We start from the raw sequence: 23,927 nt of genomic DNA on the forward strand, positions 1-23,927 counted from the left end.
TGGGCAGCCATATCATAGTATTTAGCTGGTCCCCTCATTGCTCTCAAGGCCATTTTACAGCCAGCGATTATGTGAGCATTTTAGGTGACCAGGTGCACCCCTTGATTCAAATGTTGTCCCCCAACAATGATGCCATATTTCAGGGCGATAATGCTCTCATTTACACAGGCAGGACAGTACAATCTAGGTATGAGGAGCGTGCAAATGAACTGTAGCGTCTTCTCTCGCCAGCACTGTTCCCGGACTTGAACATTATCGAACCATTGTGTAGGACATTGAAGCGCAGGAGGTTCTGATCGAAGAGTGCCATAACATTCCACTGGAGACTATATAATCACTATATGCCAGTATTCCCAGAACAATCACAGCCGTATTATGGGCACATGGATGTCCAACATCCTATTAATAAAACATTCCCAAGTAAGCACAGGTGTTCACATTATTTTGCCCATCCCCTGTATTCCACTGTCAGAAGTATCAGAACGTTTCCGCTTATAACTGTCGCCACCTCAAAGTGATGCATTTATCCCTCTCCATCACCCCAGAAAGTTTGTAACATCATCACAGTATCACCCTGCACATACATAAATTTACAGGTGACTGGGCCAATAACTTTGATGCTCTGTAGTATCGATGGATGACGTTTCTGGATGTGGGTTCGTATGAAAACCTTTCTCTACTATGTCACCTCTACAAAGTTAGCTGTGAAATATCCTGTATATGTATGTATGTATGTTCCACATCCCCTAAACCACTTAACGGATTTCAACCAAACTTGGTACAGATATCACTTACTGCTTGGAAAGAACCACTGTGGGGGTTAGAACAATGTAGCTTTCAGAGGGTCTAGGATGAGGATGAAAAACAAGTGTATCCCACGACGCGGATATATCCCTAACTTGGTCATGCATTACTTGAGAATGAGAACGCTGAGTGACTTGAAACTAACTTTGTACAACATTTAAAACGTTTAGGAAACTATTTCTCCCCGAAAACCCTCCTCAAAATGATGAAAGGAAAAAGTTTATCGCTCATTACATTTTCACTGGTCATGCAGCGAAACTGCCGAATGAAACACGACGTTTTAATTTATAAGTTCTTTACCACTGTCTATATTTATGACACGTTTTGCAGGCGGTATTCACATATACCACTGAATGTACCAGAAAAGTTATATCATTAAACAACATATAACTCATCATAACTTCATAAACGCTGAGACGCGTGATAAACTGCAGCCATACGCAAGACATTTAAATTTCTTACTTCATTGGTACTTAATCTACACACAACGTTTTTCGCAGGAGGTATACACATCTACCGCTGAATGTACCTACGAAAGTAATCATAGTACGACGAGTAGTGGAGGAGATATGACGTCAAATACAGACATGTTTGGCAAAGTGTGGCATCATGCACAACGTTTTAATGTATTACTTGTTTACTACAAACTCTATTCACAACACACAGCTCAGACGGTACCCAGACATACCACTTCATGTACCAACTAAATTAAGTCATTTTACGGCACCTAGTTCAGCAGACATGACGTCGTAAAAATTGAAATGGGCGAAAAATTGCACATCATGCATGACTTTATGGTATATCATCGTGCAACGCATTGTTCAGGAAATACGACGTCATAAATGTTGAGCTGATGAAGACGAAACAGCATAGTGAAATTCGCTACGGATCAGGCATATAGCGTGACAATTATTGAACTATATGAAATAAAATCATCATAACTTCTGAACAGTGTACTAGGACGTTTTAACTATACCGTTGGCCGCAAGGCATGATGGGAATTAGTTGTTTTGGCCATTTGAACGTGAAAGTGTCACGGCAGAACGCACCTCAGAATATAGCGCTTGCGAAGGCCTACTGTGCGAGCAATAACAGACCAGTTGCGGCTCAAAGGAAATTTGCAACCGAGTTCAAACTGAAGACAACTGGTACAAGTGTGCTAACAATCGAGAATTTGATTCGAAAGTTTGAGAGAATGGGTAGCGTTCGTAACGACAGTGTTGGCAATGTCAGTCAACCAAAAAGGGTGAAAACGCCTGAAAACATCGAGAAGACAAACACTGTGTTTGAAACTAGCCCCAGGAAATCGATCAGACGAATTGCACAACAGATTGGAATCAACTGGGAGCCACTGCGACAAGTTATTGTTGAAGACCTGCAACTCTTCCTACACAAAATTCAAATCCGTCAGCCATTAGGCCCTAAGGCCATGGAACAGCAGTTGTGTTTAGCCAAAACCACCGAATTGACGAACAGGATTTTGATGTGAATATGGTTGGGTCAGCGACGAAGCCCACTTTCATTCGGATGGGTTCATTAATAAACAAATTTGACGCTTTTGGGTGACTGAGAATTCGAATTTCGCGATCGAGAAGCCTATTCCCTTCAATGGGAGACTTTGTGGTGTGCGATGTCCAGTCACGGATTAATGGGTGCGATATTCCTTGGTGGCAGGGCGACTACCAAATGGTACGCGAAGATTTTGGAAGATTATTTCATCCCCATTATCCAAAGTGACCATGACTTCTCAAAGGTGTGGTTCAAGCAAGATGGAACTCGACCCCATTGCAGCAGGAGAGTGTTTGATGTCCTTGAGGAGTACTTTGGAGACCGCACTCTGGCTCTGGGGTACTCAGAGGCCACTGGTATGGACCTCGATTGGCCACTATATTCTCCGGATCTGAGCGCATGCGACTTCTTTCTGTGGGACCACATTACAGGTTTGGTATACACCAAGAACCGCAAAACTATTGCTGAGCTTAAAACAGCTATTCAGGAGGTCCTCGACAGCATCGATGGTCTGATACTTCATTAGGTCATGCAGAACTTCGCTATTCGTCTGCGCCACATCATCGCCAATAATGGCAGCCATATCGAACATGTCATAACCCAAATTCAAATATATGTAGTGTCGTTTACATACTGAATAAAGTGTGTGCACAACGTAGTTAGTACGTTTTTTTCGTAAACGAGTAATTGAGTAATTGTCTCCCTCTATATGTGACATGTGTGCAATTTGGCAAGGCATGGGAAAAAGCTCCTCCTAATGTTTCCAATCGATTTTAACCAAACTTGGTACACATACTACTTACTTCTGGAAAGTTGTACTGTGCGCGTAATAACCATAAGCCTGCGATTGTGGTGGGTGTGATAACTTGGTGACGGAAGGTGGGGAGATGGGGATGGGCAGAGAAGGGTGAAGGATGAGATGGACATGGACATGAATGAGGAGATGGTGGAGAGAGAGAGGCGAAAGAGGAAGCGGACAGTGATAGGGAAGAGGTTGGGACGCACAGCGAGAGGGGGAGGGGAAAATGAACAGAGGGAGGGCAGAAAGAGATGGACAGAGAGATGTGGGGATCAGGATGTTGACAGGAAGAGGGGGAGGAGGAGAGGGACAGGGAGAGGAGGGCGGAGAAAAGTGACGCAAGGTGGTTGAGGTTGAGAAACTTAGTCAGGGGAAGATGAGATGAACTTAAGAGGGCTGAAGGGGACATGAATTTAGAGGTGGGAATGAGGTGATGGAGAGAGAGTGGAGGGGGAAACGGATAGACAGGGATAAGGGCAGAAGAAAATGGACGGAGAGTGCTGAGAAGTGAATATGGACAGAGTGGGAAGAAGGAGATGGGTTAGAAGATTTGAATAAATACATACTCGTGCAGTACTGGGTAACGGAAAACAATACTTAACCTCAGTGTGCTGCGAAATCCTTCGCACCCTGGTGCGACCACATGGGTTGTATTGGAATCTGCAAGTGGTGTGGGTGGCGAAATAAATCACAGTATCTCTCATCAAGTCAGTGAAAATTTTTAAACTGTTCACAAGTGCTATGTCAGCTCGGAGCACCCGCGTGCTATTGCACGAATATACACTCCTGGAAATGGAAAAAAAGAACACATTGACACCGGTGTGTCAGACCCACCATACTTGCTCCGGACACTGCGAGAGGGCTGTACAAGCAATGATCACACGCACGGCACAGCGGACACACCAGGAACCGCGGTGTTGGCCGTCGAATGGCGCTAGCTGCGCAGCATTTGTGCACCGCCGCCGTCAGTGTCAGCCAGTTTGCCGTGGCATACGGAGCTCCATCGCAGTCTTTAACACTGGTAGCATGCCGCGACAGCGTGGACGTGAACCGTATGTGCAGTTGACGGACTTTGAGCGAGGGCGTATAGTGGGCATGCGGGAGGCCGGGTGGACGTACCACCGAATTGCTCAACACGTGGGGCGTGAGGTCTCCACAGTACATCGATGTTGTCGCCAGTGGTCGGCGGAAGGTGCACGTGCCCGTCAACCTGGGACCGGACCGCAGCGACGCACGGATGCACGCCAAGACAGTAGGATCCTACGCAGTGCCGTAGGGGACCGCACCGCCACTTCCCAGCAAATTAGGGACACTGTTGCTCCTGGGGTATCGGCGAGGACCATTCGCAACCGTCTCCATGAAGCTGGGCTACGGTTCCGCACACCGTTAGGCCGTCTTCCGCTCACGCCCCAACATCGTGCAGCCCGCCTCCAGTGGTGTCGCGACAGGCGTGAATGGAGGGACGAATGGAGACGTGTCGTCTTCAGCGATGAGAGTCGCTTCTGCCTTGGTGCCAATGATGGTCGTATGCGTGTTTGGCGCCGTGCAGGTGAGCGCCACAATCAGGACTGCATACGACCGAGGCACACAGGGCCAACACCCGGCATCATGGTGTGGGGAGCGATCTCCTACACTGGCCGTACACCACTGGTGATCGTCGAGGGGACACTGAATAGTGCACGGTACATCCAAACCGTCATCGAACCCATCGTTCTACCATTCCTAGACCGGCAAGGGAACTTGCTGTTCCAACAGGACAATGCACGTCCGCATGTATCCCGTGCCACCCAACGTGCTCTAGAAGCTATAAGTCAACTACCCTGGCCAGCAAGATCTCCGGATCTGTCCCCCATTGAGCATGTTTGGGACTGGATGAAGCGTCGTCTCACGTGGTCTTCACGTCCAGCACGAACGCTGGTCCAACTGAGGCGCCAGGTGGAAATGGCATGGCAAGCCGTTCCACAGGACTACATCCAGCATCTCTAAGATCGTCTCCATGGGAGAATAGCAGCCTGCATTGCTGCGAAAGATGGATATACACTGTACTAGTGCCGACATTGTGCATGCTCTGTTGCCTGTGTCTATGTGCCTGTGGTTCTGTCAGTGTGATCATGTGATGTATCTGACCCCAGGAATGTGTCAATAAAGTTTCCCCTTCCTGGGACAATGAATTCACGGTGTTCTTATTTCAATTTCCAGGAGTGTATTTACCCACACACTACACAGCGCGAACACTCTAATGAGCCCCCATAAATGTTGTTTGACTTAAGAAGTTCGGTTACGTTTCGTCTATGGGGCACCAAATCATATTCGTCGCAATGTACACAATGTTCCACAACTGTATTTAATGTGAAAGCAGGCGGAATTTGCTATGCAAAATTCGCATACACATTAACGTATTTTTTAAAGTTTCAGAGTTTCGAGTTTATTTCAAAACACGACTAATTGCATGAGTTTTCTTTAGAAAATCGTCAAAGTTCCACAGTAGCTCAAACTATAATTCCACAAGGGCTACACAGTAAAACATTCTAAGTGTAGCTTGTATCACATGCAATCCGAAAAACAACAAGCCAATCAGAATAATTCACAAACGCGAACTAGCACCTATTTCATCGCTCATCAGATAAAACTTTCTCGAAACACACACTAACACAGCTTGACACCGTCCAACGGCGTCCGAAGCTAGACTCCCCTGCAAAATGCCGGTGTTCACCCGAGAAATCTCGTTCCAGGAATACTGAAGTCACTTAAACTACTGAACACAAAAACTAAAATGTTGAAATGTTTGTGAAATCTTATGAGACTTAACTGCTAAGGTCATCAGTCACTAAGCTTACACACTACTTAACCTAAATTATTCTAAGGACAAACACACCCACCCATGCCCGAGGGAGGACTCGAACCTCTGCCAGGACCAGCCACCCAGTCCATGACTGCAGCGCCCCAGACCGCTCGGCTAATCCCTCGCGCGAATATAAAAACCGCTGATACTCTTAATTTTAAACTTTTATACACATACGACACATCAGATCACAAGGAAATTCTCCGATAAATATTATGCTCTTATCAGTTATCTTTTGTCTGCCATAGTTTGCTTATAAACAATACTTTCTATGATTTTCCTCCGTTTACGGGTTTATAAGTGTAAGTATTAACAAACAACTTAAATTATACTATAAATCATTTCCTGTATATCTAAAGTTTACATTACTGTTGCTACTTTTAATGTTTTTCTGTTTATTCAGTAAGAAAAGCTGTTATTAACTGGGTGAAATACACTTCTCGGCCTCTCATCTAAATATGTGAATAATTTCAGTGAATCTTCTATCACAGTCCGATACAGTTGTACCAGATGTACCCTTAGACACCTCGTTAGTTTCAATAGCATAATGCGTTGCCGAGGTATTTATTTCCACAACTCAGGAATAACTTATAAACTAGCGCGGATATCGAAGGCACGTCTTCACTCATATATGGCTCGATATTTATTAATTTTGAGGCAAGGTTTATTTTTGCACTGCACTCGAAAAGCGGCCGTGAGAAACGAGCAGCCGTTGTGCAGCCCAACCTACGGGTTTTCACAGTCACGCGGTCACCTTAGCGGCCGGTGGACGTCCAGAGATAACCTCATCTGCGGAGCACAGGGTGAAACTGGCCCTCCACGTGCTCTTGCCAAGCTGATTTCGGCTGTCAACACGAGTATGAACCGATCTTAGCCGCCACCTGTGCGTCCGCGCTCCCATGTTTGTGATTGAATAAGGTGTCTCTCCCCTTTATAATAAGCTATCGTGTTACACTGGACAGCCCGCAAAATATAATCTGTTGGATTAACCTCACAAACTCTCTTCCGTCCAAAGAAGTGAGAATAACAGTCCGATAAACTCCTTGCCGGGCAATTCGTAAGTCCTTTACCCTCCGCCTTTTCTGCGTATGTTGGGGGCAAGGTTTCTTGGACGATGAGGACGATTGTAATATTCTTGCTTCCACAGACGGTCGGACTGTGATAAAAGTTCGTATGTAGGATGAATTACTCGTTGCTCTAACTATCCCAGAGGTCTGCTGTTAATTTCTGCTGGTGCTTTAATTCTTTCACCAAATCAGTTGAGTTTGAGGGCGCGATCCCTCTTGCGAAAGTATTAACTCTTTCGTCTACTAAGAAGTACGCTGGCGTGAAAACTTCGTCATCAGTCTCGGAGGCGGCAGTCGAGCAGATTTCGACTTCAGGACTTACAACAAATATTTGAAACCACTCCTCCTCCAGACTGCTTCGCCTGAGTACTTTACTACGGCATCGTTTTACTGAACCAATCATTCTTTCCCGACAGTTTACCACGAAGCCGCACGTTGGACAACCAACTTCCAGGTGCTGCGTTCTGCTTGCAGCGATGACTGCTTCTGCTTTCTTCTGCGAGGAGCAGTAATAATCTCGACTACCGAGCAGGGTAGCGCAGTGGTTAGCACGTTGGACTATTGGACTGCCATTCGGGAGGACGACGTTTAAAACCCGTGATCTGCTTCTTGGTTCAAGTTTTGCCTGATTTCCCGAATTACCTTAAGGCAAATTCCGGGATCTTTCCTCCGAAAGGGCACGGCCGCTTTCTTTGCCCATCCTCCTTTAATCAGAGACCGTGCTCCAATCCAATGACCTCGTTGTCGACGGAACGTCAAACACTGATCTCCACCTCCCACCATTAATCCTAACGGTGGTGGGAGCGGGTGGGTGGGGAGGGTTTCAAACTTCTGTGATGCTAGAAAAAGTATCAATGGTACTAATACGTAAAAATTTACCTTAACCTCTGATATTTAATTGCATTATAAATAACTGTGGAGAAAAGGGAATTACTACCATGAATATTAAGAGCTCAGATGAAAAGGCAGTTATAAGCAAAGAAGGGAAAGGAGAAAGGTGGAAGGAATATATAGAGGATCTGTACGAGGGCGATGTTCTTGAGGACAATATTGTAGAAATGGAAGAGAATGTAGATGAAGATGAAATAGGAGATATGATACTGCGTGAAGAGTTTGACAGAGCACTGAAAGACCTAAGTCGAAACAAGGCCCCACGAGTAGACAACATTCCATTAGAACTACTGACAGCCTCGGGAGAGCCAGTCCTGACAAAACTCTACCATCTCGTGAGCAAGATATATGAGACAGGTGAAATACCCTCAGACTTCAAGAAGAATATAATAAATCCAATCCCAAAGAAAGCAGATGTTGACAGATTTGAAAATAACCGAACTATCAGTTTCATAAACCACGGCTGCAAAATACTAACACGAATTCTTTACAGACGAATCGAAAAACTGGTAGAAGCCGACCTCGAGGAGTATTAGGTAGGATTCCGTAGAAATGTTGGAACACGTGAGGCAATACTGATCCTAGGACTTATCTTAGAAAATAGATTAAGAAAATGCAAACCTATGTTTCTAGCATTTGTAGACTTAGAGAAAGCGTTTGACAACGTTGACTGGAATACTCTCTTTCAAATCCTGAAGATGTCAGGGGTAAAATACAGGGAGCGAAAGGGTATTTACAATTTGTACAGAAACCAGATGGCAGTTACAAGAGTCAAGGGACATGAAAGGGAAGCAGTGGTTGGGAAGGGAGTGAGACAGCCTATGCCTGATGTTATTCAATCTGCATATTGAGCAAGTAGTAATGGAAACAAAAGAAAAATTCGTAGTAGGAATTAAAATCCATGGAGAATAAATAAAAACTTTGAGGTACGCCCATGACACTGTAATTGTGTCAGAGACAGCAAAGGACCTGGAAGAGCAGCTGAACGGAATGGACAGTGTCTTGAAAGGAGGATATAAGATGAACATCAACAAAAGCAAAACGAGGATAATGGAATGCAATCAAATTAAATCAGGTGATGCTGTGGGAATTAGATTAGGAAATGAGACGCTTAAAGTAGTAAATGAGTTTTGCTATTTGCGGAGCAAAATAACTGATGACGGTCGAAGTTGAGAGGATATAATATGTAGACTGGCAATGGCAAGGAAAGCGTTTCTGAAGAAGAGGATTTTGCTAACATCGAGTATAGATTTAAGTGTCAGGAAGTCGTTTCTAAAAGGATTTGTATGGAGTTTAGCCATGTATGGAAGCGAGGGTCATTTTCTAACAGTTTTTCCATTCGTCTGTAAAGAATTTGTGTTAGTATTTTCTGGAGACTAGAAATCTACTCTGTAGGAATCAGCATGGGTTTCGAAGAAGACGGTCACGTGAAACCCAGCTCGCGCTATTCGTCCACGAGACTCAGAGGGCCATAGACACGGGTTCACAGGTAGATGCCGTGTTTCTTGACTTCCGCAAGGCGTTCGATACAGTTCCCCACAGTCGTTTATTGAACAAAGTAAGAGCATATGGACTATCAGACCAATTGTGTGATTGGATTGAGGAGTTCCTAGATAACAGGACGCAGCATGTTATTCTCAATGGAGAGAAGTCTTCCGAAGTAAGAGTAATTTCAGGTGTGCCGCAGGGGAGTGTCATAGGACCGTTGCTATTCACAATATACATAAATGACCTGGTGGATGACATCGGAAGTTCACTGAGGCTTTTTGCAGATGATGCTGTGGTGTATCGAGAGGTTGTAACAATGGAAAATTGTACTGAAATGCAGGAGGATCTGCAGCGAATTGACGCATGGTGCAGGGAATGGCAACTGAATCTCAATGTAGACAAGTGTAATGTGCTGCGAATACACAGAAAGATAGATCCTTTATCATTTAGCTACAAAATAGCAGGTCAGCAACTGGAAGCAGTTAATACCATAAATTATCTGGGAGTACGCATTAGGAGTGATTTAAAATGGAATGATCATATAATGTTGATTGTCGGTAAAGCAGATGCCAGACTGAGATTCATTGGAAGAATCCTAAGGAAATGCAATCCGAAAACAAAGGAAGTAGGTTACAGTACGCTTGTTCGCCCACTGCTTGAATACTGCTCAGCAGTGTGGGATCCGTACCAGATAGGGTTGATACAAGACATAGAGAAGATCCAACGGAGAGCAGCGCGCTTCGTTACAGGATCATTTAGTAATCGCGAAAGCGTTACGGAGATGATAGATAAACTCCAGTGGAAGACTCTGCAGGAGAGACGCTCAGTAGCTCGGTACGGGCTTTTGTCAAAGTTGCGAGAACATACCTTCACCGAAGAGTCAAGCAGTATATTGCTCCCTCCTACGTATATCTCGCGAAGAGACGATGAGGATAAAATCAGAGAGATTAGAGCCCACACAGAGGCATACCGACAATCCTTCTTTCCACGAACAATACGAGACTGGAATAGAAGGGAGAACCGATAGAGGTATTGAAGGTACCCTCCGCCACACACCGTCAGGTGGCTTGCGGAGTATGGATGTAGATGTAGATGTAGATGTCGTGGCTTATTAAACTGATAGTTCGATAATTTTCACATCTGTCAACAGCTGCTTTCTTTGGGGTTGGAATTATTATATTCTTATTGAAGTCTGAGGGTATTTCACCTGTCTCATACATCTTGCTCATCAGCTGGTAGAGTTTTGTTGGGCCCAGCTCTCCCAAGGGTGTTAGTAGTTGTAGTGGGATGTTGTCTACTCCCGGGGCCTTGTTTCGACTCAGGTCTTTCAGTGCTCTGTCAAACTCTTCACCCAGTATCACATCTCCTATTTCATCTTTATCTACATTCTCTTCCATTTCTGTAATATTGTCCTCAAGAACATCGCCCTTGTATAGACCCTCTATATACTCCTTCCTCCTTTCAACTTTCTCTTCTTTGCTTCGAATTGGGTTTCCATCTCAGCTTTTGATATTCATGCAAGTGGTTCTCTTTTCTCCAAAGGTCTCTTTAATTTTCTTGTAGGCGGTATCTATCTTATCCCTAGTGATATGTGCCTCTACATCCTAACATTTGGCGTCTAGCCATCCCTGCTTAGCTATTTTGCACTTCCTGTCGATCTCATTTTTGAGACGTTTGTATTCCTTTTTGCCTGCTTCATTTACTGCATTTTTATATTTCCTTCTTTCATCAATTAAATTCTATATCTCTTCTGCTACCCAAGGATTTCTGTTAGCCCTCGTCTTTTTACCTACTTGATCCTCTGCTGCATACACTACTTCATCCCTCAAAGTTACCCATTCTTCTTCTACTGTATTTCTTTCCCCCATTCCTGTCAATTGTTCCCTTATGCTCTCCCTGAAACTCTGTACAACCTCTGGTTCTTTCAGTTTATCCAGGTCCCATCTCCTTAAATTCCCACCTTTTTGCAGTTTCTTCAGTTTTAATCTACAGGTCATAACCAATATATTGTCGTCAGAGTCCACATCTGCCCCTGGAAATGTCTTACAATTAAAAAATCTGGTTTCTGAATCTCTCTCTTACCATTATATAATCTATCTGATACCTTCTAGTATCTCCTAGCTTCTTCTATGTATACAACTTTCTTTCATGATACTTGAACCAAGTGTTTCTTTTGTATCGTAATCACATTTTACCGAATTGTTTGCATCGTTTTTTGGACTGCGTGCGCAGTGACCAGTTTCTGTAGTGTGAAGATGCCTTTTTTTGGTATTTTGATTCATCAGTCTTCTGACTGGTTTGAGCAACTTGCTACGAATTCCTCTCCTGTGTCAGCTTCTTCATCTCAGAGTAGCACTTGCAACCTACGTCATTTATTTGCTGCACTTACTCCATCTCCGTCTTCCTCTACAGTTTTTGCCCTCTACAGCTCCCTCTAGTACCATGGAAGTCATTCCCTGATGTCTTAACAAATGTCCTATCACCCTGTCCCTTCTTCTTCTCAGTGTTTTCCACATATTTCTTTCCTCTCCGATTCTGCGCCGACCATCCTCATTCCTTACGTTATTAATAAACCTAATATTCAACACTCGTCTGTATCACCAGATCTCAAATGACGTTATTCGCTTCTTTTCCAGTTTTCCCACAGTCCTTGCTTCACTACTATAAAATGCTGTGCTCCAGACGTATAATCTCAGACATTTCTTCCTCAAATTAAGGCTAGTAGACGTCTCTTAGCCAGCGACGACCTTTTTGCTAGTGCTGGTCTGCTTTTGATATCCTCCTTGCTCCGTTCATCATTGGTTAATTTGCTGCATTAGTAGCAGAATTCCTTAACTTCACTTTCTTGGTGACCACCAATCTGATGTTAAGTTTCTGCTGCTCTCATTTCTGCTATTTCTCATTACTTTCGTCTTTCTTCGATTCACTTTCAGTGCATATTCTGTACTCATTAGACTGTTCATTCCATCAGCAGATCATGTAATTCTTCTTCACGTTCACTCAGGACAGCAATGTCATCAGCGAATCGTAATCAAATTTTCACCTTGAATTTTAATACCACTCCGGGTCTTTCTTTTACTTCCATCATTGCTTCTTCGGTATACAGATTTAGCAGTAGGGGTGAATGATAGCATCCCTGTGTTACACCCTTTCTACTCCGAGTACTTCATATTTGGTCGTCCACTCTTATTATTCCCTGTTGGGTCTTTTGTATATTATTGCCCGTCTCTCCTTATAGCTTACCTTTGTTGTTCTCAGAATTCCGAACATATTGCACCATTTCACTGTCGAACGCTTTTTACAGGTCGACAATTCCTATGAAACTTCTTGATTTTTCTTTAGTCTTGCTTCCATTATCAACCGCAACCTCAGAATTCGTTTCCTAAAGCCAAACCGATCGTCATCTAACACCTCTTCAGTTTTCTTTTCCATTCTTATGTATGTTATTCTTGCTAGCAACTTGGATGCATGAGCTGTTGTCAACTCCTGCAGTATTAGGAATTGTGTGCATGATTGCTTTCCGAACGTCGGATGGCACGTCCCCAGACTCATTCTACACCCAAACGTGAATAGTGGCTTTTTTGCCACTTCCCCAATGACTTTGGTGGAATGTTATCATCCCTTCTGCCTTATTTGATCTTAAGTCCTCCAAAGCTCTTTTAAAATCTAATACTGAACCCTCCATCTTTTCCAAATCGACTCATTTTCTTCTATTACATCAGACAATTCTTCCCCCTCATAGAGTCCTTCAATGTAATTTTTCCACCTATCTACTCTCTCTGTGCATTTAACTATGGAATTCCCGTTGCGCTTTTAATGGTACGTCTTTTTCATTTAAATTCACCGAAGGTTGTTTTGACTTTCCTATAGGTTGAGTCAGTCCTTCCGACAATCATATCTGTTTGATTTCTTCACATGTCTCGTGCAGCCACTTCTTCTTAGTTTCCTGCAATTCCTATTTATTTCATTCCTCAGTGCCTTGTATTTCGGTATTCCATAATTTTCCTGAACATTTTCGTACTTCTTTCATTCCTATTTCAACTGAAATATTTCTTTTGTTACACATTGCTTCTTCGCAGCTACATTCTTTGTACCTATGTTTTACTTTCAAACTTCTGTGATCCCCCTTTTTAGAGATGTCCATTCTTCTACAAGTGTACTGCCTTCTCAGCTGTTCCTTATTGCGTCCTCGTTGTTCCTTAGTACTTCTTTGCGTATTGATTTTCCCTGACCAATCACTTCAGCCTACTCTTCATCGCTGCTACATTGTGATCTGAGTCTATATCTGCTCCTGCATACGTCTTACAATCCAGCATCTTATTTCGGAATCTCTCTCTGACCATGATGTAATCTTACTGAAATCTTATTGTATTACCCGGCGTTTTCCAAGTATACCTCCCCCTTTTGTGGTTACTGAACCGAGTACTGTCTAATGCTGGCTGAAATTTATTACAGAACTCAATTAGTCTTTCTCTCATCTCATTCCTTGTCCCAAGCCAATATTCTTCAGTAACCTTTTGTTCTACTTCTTATCCTACAGAAGTCCCCCGTGACTCTTAGATTTTCATTTCCTTTTAGGTACTGTATTACCCTTTCAAAATCGTCATATACTTTCTCTATATCTTCGTCTTCAGCTGGCGACGACGGCATGTCTACCTTAACTGTCGTTGTCGGTGTTGGTTTGCTGTCGACTCTTATAAGAACAACGCTGTCACTGACCTGTTGATAGTAACACACTCTCTGCCCTATCTCCCCATTGATAACGAATCCTACTCCCGTTATACCATTTTCTGCCAGTGTTGTTGTTACCCTATCTCATGTGGCGAAATCCTTGTCTTCTTTACATTTCATTGGCCCCTACTATATCTAGATTGAGCATTTGCATTTCCCATTTCAGACTTTATAGCTTCCACACCACCTTGAAACTTCTGACATTCTCATGTTCCCCTCACCCCTGGCAAGCCCCTCCCGAAGATCCGAATGGGGGAACATTCCGGTAACTTTTGCCAATGGAGATATCAGCATGATACTTTTCCTATTACAGGTCAAATGTCTTGTGGATAAACATTATGGGTCTTGAATGCAGTGGTTCCCATTCCCTTTTGCATCCTTTTCGCGATGATCATTGCTGATTCTTCCCTTTTTAGGGGCAGTTTCCCACCCCTAGGACAGGAGAGTGCCCTGAACCTCTGTCCGCTACAACGTCCTCTTTGACAAGGACGTTGGCAGGATGAGGGTTACTTCTTAAGCCGAAAGTTTTCCGCCGCCAATGCTTATTATTAATCAAAATTTAATCGTGGGCGGGTTCTGAACCCGTAAGCGAGGACTAAACAAAGACGCTACCCCTAGGCCATGGGTGTGGTAGGTGTCTACCATCCGCGAAACGAGTAATTGAAGTTTGAAAATAAAAATCTCTGAACCCAAGACAGTATTTTTTTTATATTGATAATTATGAGAGATATTTTTTTTTCTTTTTCTTCTTTCTTTCCTTCTAGTTCGTTTAGTCTTTGATGTTTTAGAATATTTGTTGTTTTTTCGATAATATGAAACCAAAAACTGATTTTTTAAATTGATATTGCTACATCAGTCTCTTTTACCTGAGTATGCAAAAGTGTCAACGTATATTTGATCTTCTGTGTAATGCTTTTGTGAAATCCGCTGTGTGTGAAAACATATGTAATACGCAGCACAGTTATGTGCAGTGTGTTACTGGAGCAATATGGAAAGATGGCAATGGAAGAGTGACATTAAGTGCACCATCGTTGTGTGCGCGCCTGGGTTGCGAAATCGTTCTAGAAAGAAGCAGCTGAAAATTTATGGCCGCGTTCTTATTTTTTCGATCCCTGTGTAAACTAAATTTCGACGTGGACATTACAAAACGAAATGGTGGACAGTGGATAGAGTGAGCATCATTGAGTACTACAACCATCAGTGATAATGCTCAAGCGAATGGACTGTAAATATCGCTGTTAGAACAGTACTGTTTTGCACGTAACTGATTTCCACGAGTTAATGTACTTTGAACTTGTTATCTTGTGTGGAACTTAATGAGCTGCCTCGTGCGTTAAAACATGGATGTTTGTCGGGGAGACTTTTGAAGTGTTTATAACGTATGGTTCTGTTTCCGCCAGGACTTTGAAATTGCGATTGTGACTGCTAAAATCGGACGGACTGTAACTTCGCGATCGGCGAGTAAATGTGCTTTCTACACTGTTTTGAAACTGTGTACGGGACGTTAGAATCAGAAACACGAGTGTAAAGAATGTAATAGTCGTACACATATTAATGTCAATTTATACAACACCAACTACGTCTAACTGGTTGACGACAAAACAGATGCAGCGCAAGATAATATTATCATACACTGAGGAAGAGGATTTATCCTTTGTAATTTCATGGTTGATGGGGCTACAATAATTAGGCTGCCAGCATCACTGAGTGGCTGCTGACGTCACAGTGCGTCGTCTACAAAAAGATAAGCCGCAACGCTAAGCTCTGTGTCCCTGTAAAGAATCAAAGAATTTCGTGTAGTTTCAAATGTAATGTCTTTCTCTATTGCGATAAACTTTTCGCAATGTTTGTTTTCCTTGGAAATCACTGTAATTTCAGTGAAGTGTGTTACTATCTATGCTGACATTGTTGATCCACCATTAATATTACCCGTTGCCACTTACTACCAACTCCTTATTTATTCGTTTTATTGTGGTTGTTACTGCAGGTGTATCATGTATTATTTTCATGGGGTGTGTTCTCATGCATGTGTATAACCTTTTTAACGAGCGTATCTGGCCCATTTACGTGTTTTGTTGCGGAATGTCCCATCCCGCCTATGTTATGATGGACACTAGCATTAAATTCTGACCCCCTACCAGTCCGAAAAAAAATGGTTCAAATGGTTATGAGCACTATGGGACTTAACATTTGACGTCATCAGTCCCCTAGACTTAGAACTACTTAAACCTAACTAACCTAAGGACATCACACACGTCCGTGCCCGAGGCAGGATTCGAACCTGCGACCGTAGCAGCATCGCGGTTCAGAACTGAAGCGCCCAGAACCGCTCGGTCACAGCGGCCTGGTGACCAGTTCCAGTTACGCGGCTCGTCCGCCATTTTTGCAAGGCACGCTACTGGTGAGACATTCGAATCTGACAGCTGATAGTTTCTTACTTTCAATAAGTCATTATTTTACGACTTACTCATAAGCAAGTGCGGATTTATTTGGCTCTTATAGTTATAATTGTACAATATTATAGCCATTTCTTATTTAATACGAATTTATCTGAAGAATTTTCGTGTTTTAAGTTCATTAGGTGTTCGTTGCCAAAGTTTGGCGTTATTACATTCGTTAAGTTTGAAAGCAAAACGATTTTTGGTTAGTTTAAATTGTCGAAATCCACTGTCAAAATAATGCAAAGTAGATCCCTGAGAATCATTTTCTCTACATATGGCCCAGTTCGCGACAGGACTGTGGAACACAGCATGTTAAGCCTTAATTTCGTTACACTACTGAGACATTCTCTCTACACACTTAACTTAAATTCAATCAGTTCATAAAACGCAGTGCAGTACTAACTAACTAAAGCGCATTGTGCACTGTAGTGCTGATGCTGGAACCTCCAGGGCTAAGTAAAAATGAGAAAAAGTGTAGTAATTTCAAATTGCTGGTGAACTGAACATTTAATTGACTAAAGTGACTATTACCAACTTCTTAGTGTGTTTGCAAGCATTTCACGTGTATTGATTTTAGTAACACTGACTTAGCAGAAGTATTTGTCGTTAGGTAAAGTAATACGAGATTTTCTGAATTTATACGAATTTATTATGAAATAGTGGTTAGCGTTCATATGTCAAAAGTGGAAACCAGTTTAATTCATCACCCCATATCGTGTTACCATGAACTGAGTATCGACTAAAACTATCACCTTAGTAGGATAATGAGTTCCATGTGGGACCAACTCATTTGGCTCATTTGTAAATTATGTCAGATACAAACCAACGCAAATTGTTGCATGATTTCAAATTGAATTAAAAGCCTGATATGAGAACTAACATTTACTCAGGAGATGCTGGAAGACAAAAGGATCATGTAGTGCACATTTGTTAGTAATCCAAATACATTAGATGAATTAATATAGCTTAGACACTAAAAATCCAAGAGCAGTTTTGGAATCAGAACCAAAATTCGTTTAAGATGGTGCACTTCACTCGTAAATTGGGAGTCCCTTTCAGTTTCGCGAGATATTCACTTATAATGTTTTGTTAACATGTGACAAATGCCAATCAACTATGCTTACTAATACATTATTATATATGAAACCGAATTTAATAGACAACGAAAGACTGAAGTAAGTATTAACATAAATGAAGAAGACTTTAAGTAGGTTAATTATATTACTTAATATTTGTTTTTACATTGTTTTGTGACAGAACTTTCCTTAAACTGGTGGAGAGGGACACGTCTTTAAAAACATTTTTTGTAGACGCCAAGCTTCAGTTGACAGTGAGTTAATGTTGCGATAGGTCAGGCTGATGTACAATTTAAGCCATGCCCGGGTAAACGGGCTAACCCTCAAATGTAAAAACTTAGAGATAAGTGATGCCATCTGTTTCTGGCTGCGGGAACTATCAAAACTGACATTGGTCTCACGTCTAAAAATCCCATTAGGATATTTGGATATTAGGATATTTTGATAGTTCCCGTACCTAGGAACAGATGGCAACACTTATCTCTTAAGTTTCCACGTTCGAGGTTTAACCCGTTTTCCCGCGCATATCGTCAGTTCGTCTAACTCTTGTGAAAACCAAGCAAAAGTAATCTGGAAAACCCAAGGAAGCATGTCCAGTATTAGGAATGAGCGACTTCTGATAATACTTACAACAGCCACAGCACAAGTGAACTTCCGGATTACAGATCTGAAATCGAGTGCTACCATCGAATTCATCACGTTACGAACGAAGAATTTCATAGGGTTGGGTTGTGAAATAGCTGTGTTTCTATAGGTAGTGTCAGATGGGACGGAAGAATGAATAGGAATTTAGTGCAACAGTTAGCTAAGTTTCACAGACAAGTGTAAATACTACGAACCTGTGATCCGATCATGGTAGCCCCAACCTTGTGCCTCTGCGTGTACGCCCTCTGGTAGGGGTCGACGCTGATGTACTCCGCCTCGCACAGTATCTGCCCATTCTTCAGTGATGGTAGTTCTTCTTTCTCGATACTGAAGTCGTCTACTTTCGGCTCTCCTTTGAAGAGACTTGCAATGACGAACTTGCGTGCCTTCGACATAGATGGCTGCTGCGTCAGTTACGTACGGTAGTGTTCGCGACTTGTTTAGCTGCCTTAAGATGGAATCAGTCGGGTGTTGTCGTAGCTGAAGCGCTCACGTAGCTACTGCCGACGCGAAGTCTTTTGCAAGGTTATACGCCGAGCCAGGTCTCTTATATCAGGTGGCTTGATGATGCAATAGTCAAGGACACTAGGGTAGCTGCGAGGCGCCCGCCATCTGTGTACGGACCGGCAGAGAAGGAACCGCTGCGTCATCCAAGCATATCAGCGAGCCAAGTCCTCCGCATATTCCGAAGTCCCATTGCGACGTGCCGTATTGAGCGTCGTAACATTTCGAATAACTTCCTTGTACCGCAATGATGATATCTTGTTTATTGCCCGATGTATTATTAGCAGCAGTACCACACCACCGCCGAGTCTTTAAAGAATCCATCTCTCACATAGAAAATAGCATTTCTAAATTTTGTTGTAAGTCATTAAGCGCCCTCATTATTAAACACTGGATGAGTGAAGTCTTCGTAATTTGCCCTTCGATTTAAGAGAAGTTAGTTTTTTACGCTTCGCAGTATTTAAGATGTCATGTGTTTTGAAATAGTCATTTCCTCTATTATTCAACTCTCAGTTGGAGTGAGGGAAAAACGACTATAATTGCCTACATCTTCACGTACATCTACATGGATAATCTGCAAATCATATTGAAGTGCCTGGCAGAGGATTCATCGAACCACCTCCGCAATAATTCTCTATTACCGCACTCTCGAACAGGGCGCTCGAAAAACGAGCACCTATATCTTTCCATCGAGCTCTGATTTTCATTATTTTATTATGATGAACGTTTGTCCCTATGTAGGTCGATGGCAACCAAATATTGTCGCATTCAGAGGAGAAACTTGGTTATTGGATATTCGTGGGGAATTTTGCCGCAACGAAAAATGCCTTTATTTTGATAGCGTACATCCCAAATCCTGAACCATGTCCGTGACACACTCTCCCTTATTTCGTGATAATGCAAAACGTGTTTCTTTTATTAGGAATTTTTCGATGTACTCCGTCAATCATATCTGGTAAGGGTCCCAGACCGTGCAGCAGTACTTCAAAAGAGGATGGACAAGGGTAGTGTAGGTAGTCTGTTTATTAGGTCTGTCACATTTCCTAAGTGTCCTGCCCATAAAACGCAGTCTTTGGTTCGCCTACCCCGCAACATTTTCTATGTGTTCTTTCTAATTTAAACTGTTCGTAAGTGTAATATCTAGGTGTTCAGTTGAATTTGCGGCTTTATGTTTAGACTGATTTATCGTGTAGCCAAAGTTACTCATGTAGATAACCACACACATTTAATTATTTAGGGTCACTTGCCAGTATTTGCACGATTGAGATATTCTTTCTAAATCGTTTTGCAGTTTGTTTTGATCTTCTGATGACTTTACTAGACGAAAAACGACAGTATTCTCTGCAGATAAACTGACAGCTGTTCAGATTGCCTGATAAATCGTTTATATAGATAAGAAACAGCAGAGGGCTGTTACATACGTTGGGGAACGCCAGATATCACTTCTGTTTTACTCGATTACTACGAACTGTAACCTCTCTGACAAGAAATGACATATCCAGTCACAAAATGAGATGATAATTCCCCTAAGCACGCAATTTCACTACAAGTCGCTTGTACGGTAGAGTGTCAAAAGCCTTTCTGAAATCTATAAAAACGGAATCAAATTGAAATCCCTTGTCAATAGCACTCAACACTTTGTGTGTGTAAAGGGCTAGTCGTGTTTTACAAGAAAGATGTTTTATAAATTCGTGTTGACTGTGTGTCAATAGAACGTTCACTTCGAAGTAATTCATAACGTTCGAAAATAACATGTTCCAACATCCTTTATGCCTCCGTACAAGCTCTAATTTCTCTTATATTCGTGGTCCTTAAGTGAAATGTATGTTGGAGGCAGTAGTATCAGTCTGCAGTCAGATTCAAACGTCAGTTATCTACATTTTCTCAGTAGTGGTCGTCGAGAAGAACATCGCTTCCCTCCAGACATTCCAGTTTGAACTCCCGAATCTTCTCCGTAATACATTCGTGTTGTCCGAACGTACCGTACAAATCTTGCAGCCTGCCTGTGTGTTTCTTTTATTTCTTTCTTTAATCGGACCTGGTGCTGGTCCCAAACCGTCGAGCAGTACTTAATAACGGATCGCACCAGTGTCCTATAAACGGGATCCTTTACCGAACAACCAAACTTTCTTACAATTCTCCCAGTAATCCGAAGTCGATCACTCGCCTACCTTACCACAATCACGAGCAGTGACAGGACTGACCGTCTGTTACCGGTGGCTTTTTCTGCAGCTAAGCTAAACCAGTCGCCGTTTAACGTAGCCTCAATTTTTTTTCCCAATCTTCTGTGTGCCACCCTTGTCAGCACCTTGGATGTATGATTTGTTACACTGACTGCGATACTTTCCGCACTGGCCGATTCTTGCTATATTCGCAATTGTGTGGATGATGCCTTTTCGGAAGTCTCATGTTATATCGCCAGTCTCAAACATGCTACGCATCATCATTAATAGTCGTTTGGTTGCTACGTCTACCAATGGTTTTAGATATTCCAATGGAATGTTATCTCTCCCGTCTGTCTTATCTTGTCTTATGTCGTCCAAAGCTCTTTTAAATTCCGATTTTAATACTATATCCCCTCCCTCATTGCTGTCGACTCCTGTTTCTTCTTATATCACGTTATCAGTTGAGTCTTCCCCTCCACTCCCCCCCCCCCCCCCTCCCCGTCATAGACATGTCTTCAGTGCACTCTTGCCACCTATCCGTTCTCTCCTCTGCATTTAACAGCAGAGATACCATTGCACATTTAATGTTACCGCCCTTTCTTTTAGCTTCAACGAAGGTCGCTTTGACTTTTCTCTGTGTTGAGTCAGTCGTTCCGACAATTATTTCTTTTTCGATTTCTTCACATTTTTCACTTAGTCGTTCAGCCTTAGCTTCCCTCATTTTATTTACACTATATTCCTGAGAGGCGTATATTTCTGTTTTTCTGAATTTTCCTGAATATTTTTATAATTGTACTTCCTTCTTTCGTCGATCAAGTGAAGTATTTCTCCTGTTACCGGTGTTATTTCTTTGCATTTACCTTCCTGGCACCTGTGTACGCTCTGTGAATAACATCTCAATATTTTACTGCTTAATTACATTTCTTAGCTCTAGACTCCGCACTCTTCATTGGAAGTAGACCAGTCAGAGAGCTTCTAAGCCAGTGCAAATGTTTACCTCAGACAAATCCCAACAACAGCTCATCCAGTCACATTTCTTCAACTTCTTAGGCCAAGCACACTTTTTGGAAATGAGGCAAACAGAGAGCTTCGTATGGCTTGGATGGGAGGGGTATACCATCATTCTCGTCCAGTGCTATTGGTAACTTCATAGTGTCTGCGTGACATAGGACATTTTTGCACTATTGCCAGTGTTAGTTATTTACATCGGGTGCTTAAAATGGGGAAACGTTATACTATGAGGAGCTTCAGAGGATAGAGTAGCGTTATTTTGCTTGATTTTTCTGTTTTCGATATACCTTTTGCGAGCAATATATCCCTAAACATATGTGAATGACCACGTGGGAGTCGCAACAGGTACTAGCGTAATGTCGTAGCGGCTTTTTTCGTCTTACTTTTTTTTTTGCTAAATCTGGAAGTATTTGTACACAAATTGTAAAACCATATACTATAGTTTTGCACTGTAGATGTTGTTAGTGTTACCGTGGTCTTCAACCCAAAAATTGATTTGATGGAGCTTTCTATCTGTCCTCTGCTGACTTTCCTATTTCATTTCTGTTAACTAACCCTTGGTCTTCTTTTGTATTTCTTTCCCCGTTTCAGCCCACCCTGTCCTGATGCTCCCTCTGAAACTCTCAACAACGTTTCCCTCATATTATCTAGGTCTCATCTGCTTACGTTCCTACATTTCTGAAATTTCCACAGTTCAGATGTGCAGTTCATGAGCGATAAATTATGGTCAGAGTCAACATTTGCCCCTGGAAATATTTTGGAGTTAAAAGTGTGATTTCGAAATCTCTGTCGAACCTTTATATGATCAAACTAAAACATTCCACCGGCCGGAGTGGCCGAGCGGTTCTAGGCGCTACAGTCTGGAACCGAGCGACCGCTACAGTCACAGGTTCGAATCCTGTCTCGGGCATGAATGTGTGTGATGTCATTAGGTTAGTTAGGTTTAAGTAGTTCTAAATTCTAGGGGACCTCAGAAGTGAAGCCCCATAGTGCTCAGAGTCATTTGAACCATTTGACCATAAAACATTCCAGTGTAACCAGGTCTCTTCTACACATAAAATCTTCTTTCATAATTTTTAAACCAAGAGTAAGCAATGATTAATTTTAAAAATAATAACTCTCCACTTTGACTGAAAACGTCGTTCCAAAATAAGAGCAAAAAAATGAGGAGCAAAGAAGTAAATAATTTTAGGATAGGGAGAACGGAAGGTCAAAATAATGTGTGGAGTAAATTGGAAATGACTCACTTGTCATTACAAAGTTATTCTTTATTCTAAGGGAGAAATAACAAATTTACATTCACACAAAGGACTAATGTAATCAACTATACTGCTTACTTACAAAAATCATAGTATTGCTGAAAACCCACAGTAATATTACCTGGCGACTGTGTTTACATTTGTAGTATGCGCCTAATTTTGCACAAGTATTTCCTCCCAGTTACCTTAAATCAGTGATGTAATCCTCGAATTGCCGGCCGGAGTGATGATGATGATGATGATGATGTTTGGTTTGTGGGGCGCTCAACTGCGTGGTTATCAGCGCCCGTAAAATTATCCAATCTTTGCTCAGTCCAATTTCGCAACTGTCCTGGATGATGATGAAATGATGAGAACAACACAAACATCCTGTCATCTCGAGGCAGATGAAAATCCCTGACCCCGCCGGGAATCGAACCCGGGACCCCGTGCTCGGGAAGCGAGAACGCTACCGCGAGACCACGAGCGGCGGACGGCCGGAGTGGCCGTGCGGTTCTGGGCGCTACAGTCCGGAACCGAGCGACCGCTACGGTCGCAGGTTCGAATCTTGCCTCAAGCATGGATGTGTGTGATGTCCTTAGGTTAGTTTGGTTTAATTAGTTTTAAGTTCTAGGCGACTCATGACCTCAGACGTTAAGTCGTATAGTGCTCAGAGCCATTTAATCCTCGAATTCCAGCCAAACATACGAATGACG

At 42.5% G+C, this 23,927-nt stretch overlaps 1 protein-coding gene across 1 annotated transcript in view; it reads right to left on the minus strand.

Moving 5' to 3' along the window:
• LOC126093314 (prostaglandin reductase 1-like) overlaps nt 1-18,812 on the minus strand; it is a 29,309-nt gene extending 10,497 nt beyond the window's left edge. The window contains exon 1 of the mRNA XM_049908712.1: nt 18,488-18,812. Within this exon, the coding sequence (XP_049764669.1) occupies nt 18,488-18,688 (201 nt within the window). The 5' untranslated portion in view covers nt 18,689-18,812. The remainder of the gene's footprint in view (nt 1-18,487) is intronic.
• Nucleotides 18,813-23,927: the final 5,115 nt, after the last annotated feature.

The sequence above is a fragment of the Schistocerca cancellata genome, chromosome 1 (genome assembly GCF_023864275.1).
Source record: "Schistocerca cancellata isolate TAMUIC-IGC-003103 chromosome 1, iqSchCanc2.1, whole genome shotgun sequence".
NCBI lineage: Eukaryota > Metazoa > Arthropoda > Insecta > Orthoptera > Acrididae > Schistocerca > Schistocerca cancellata.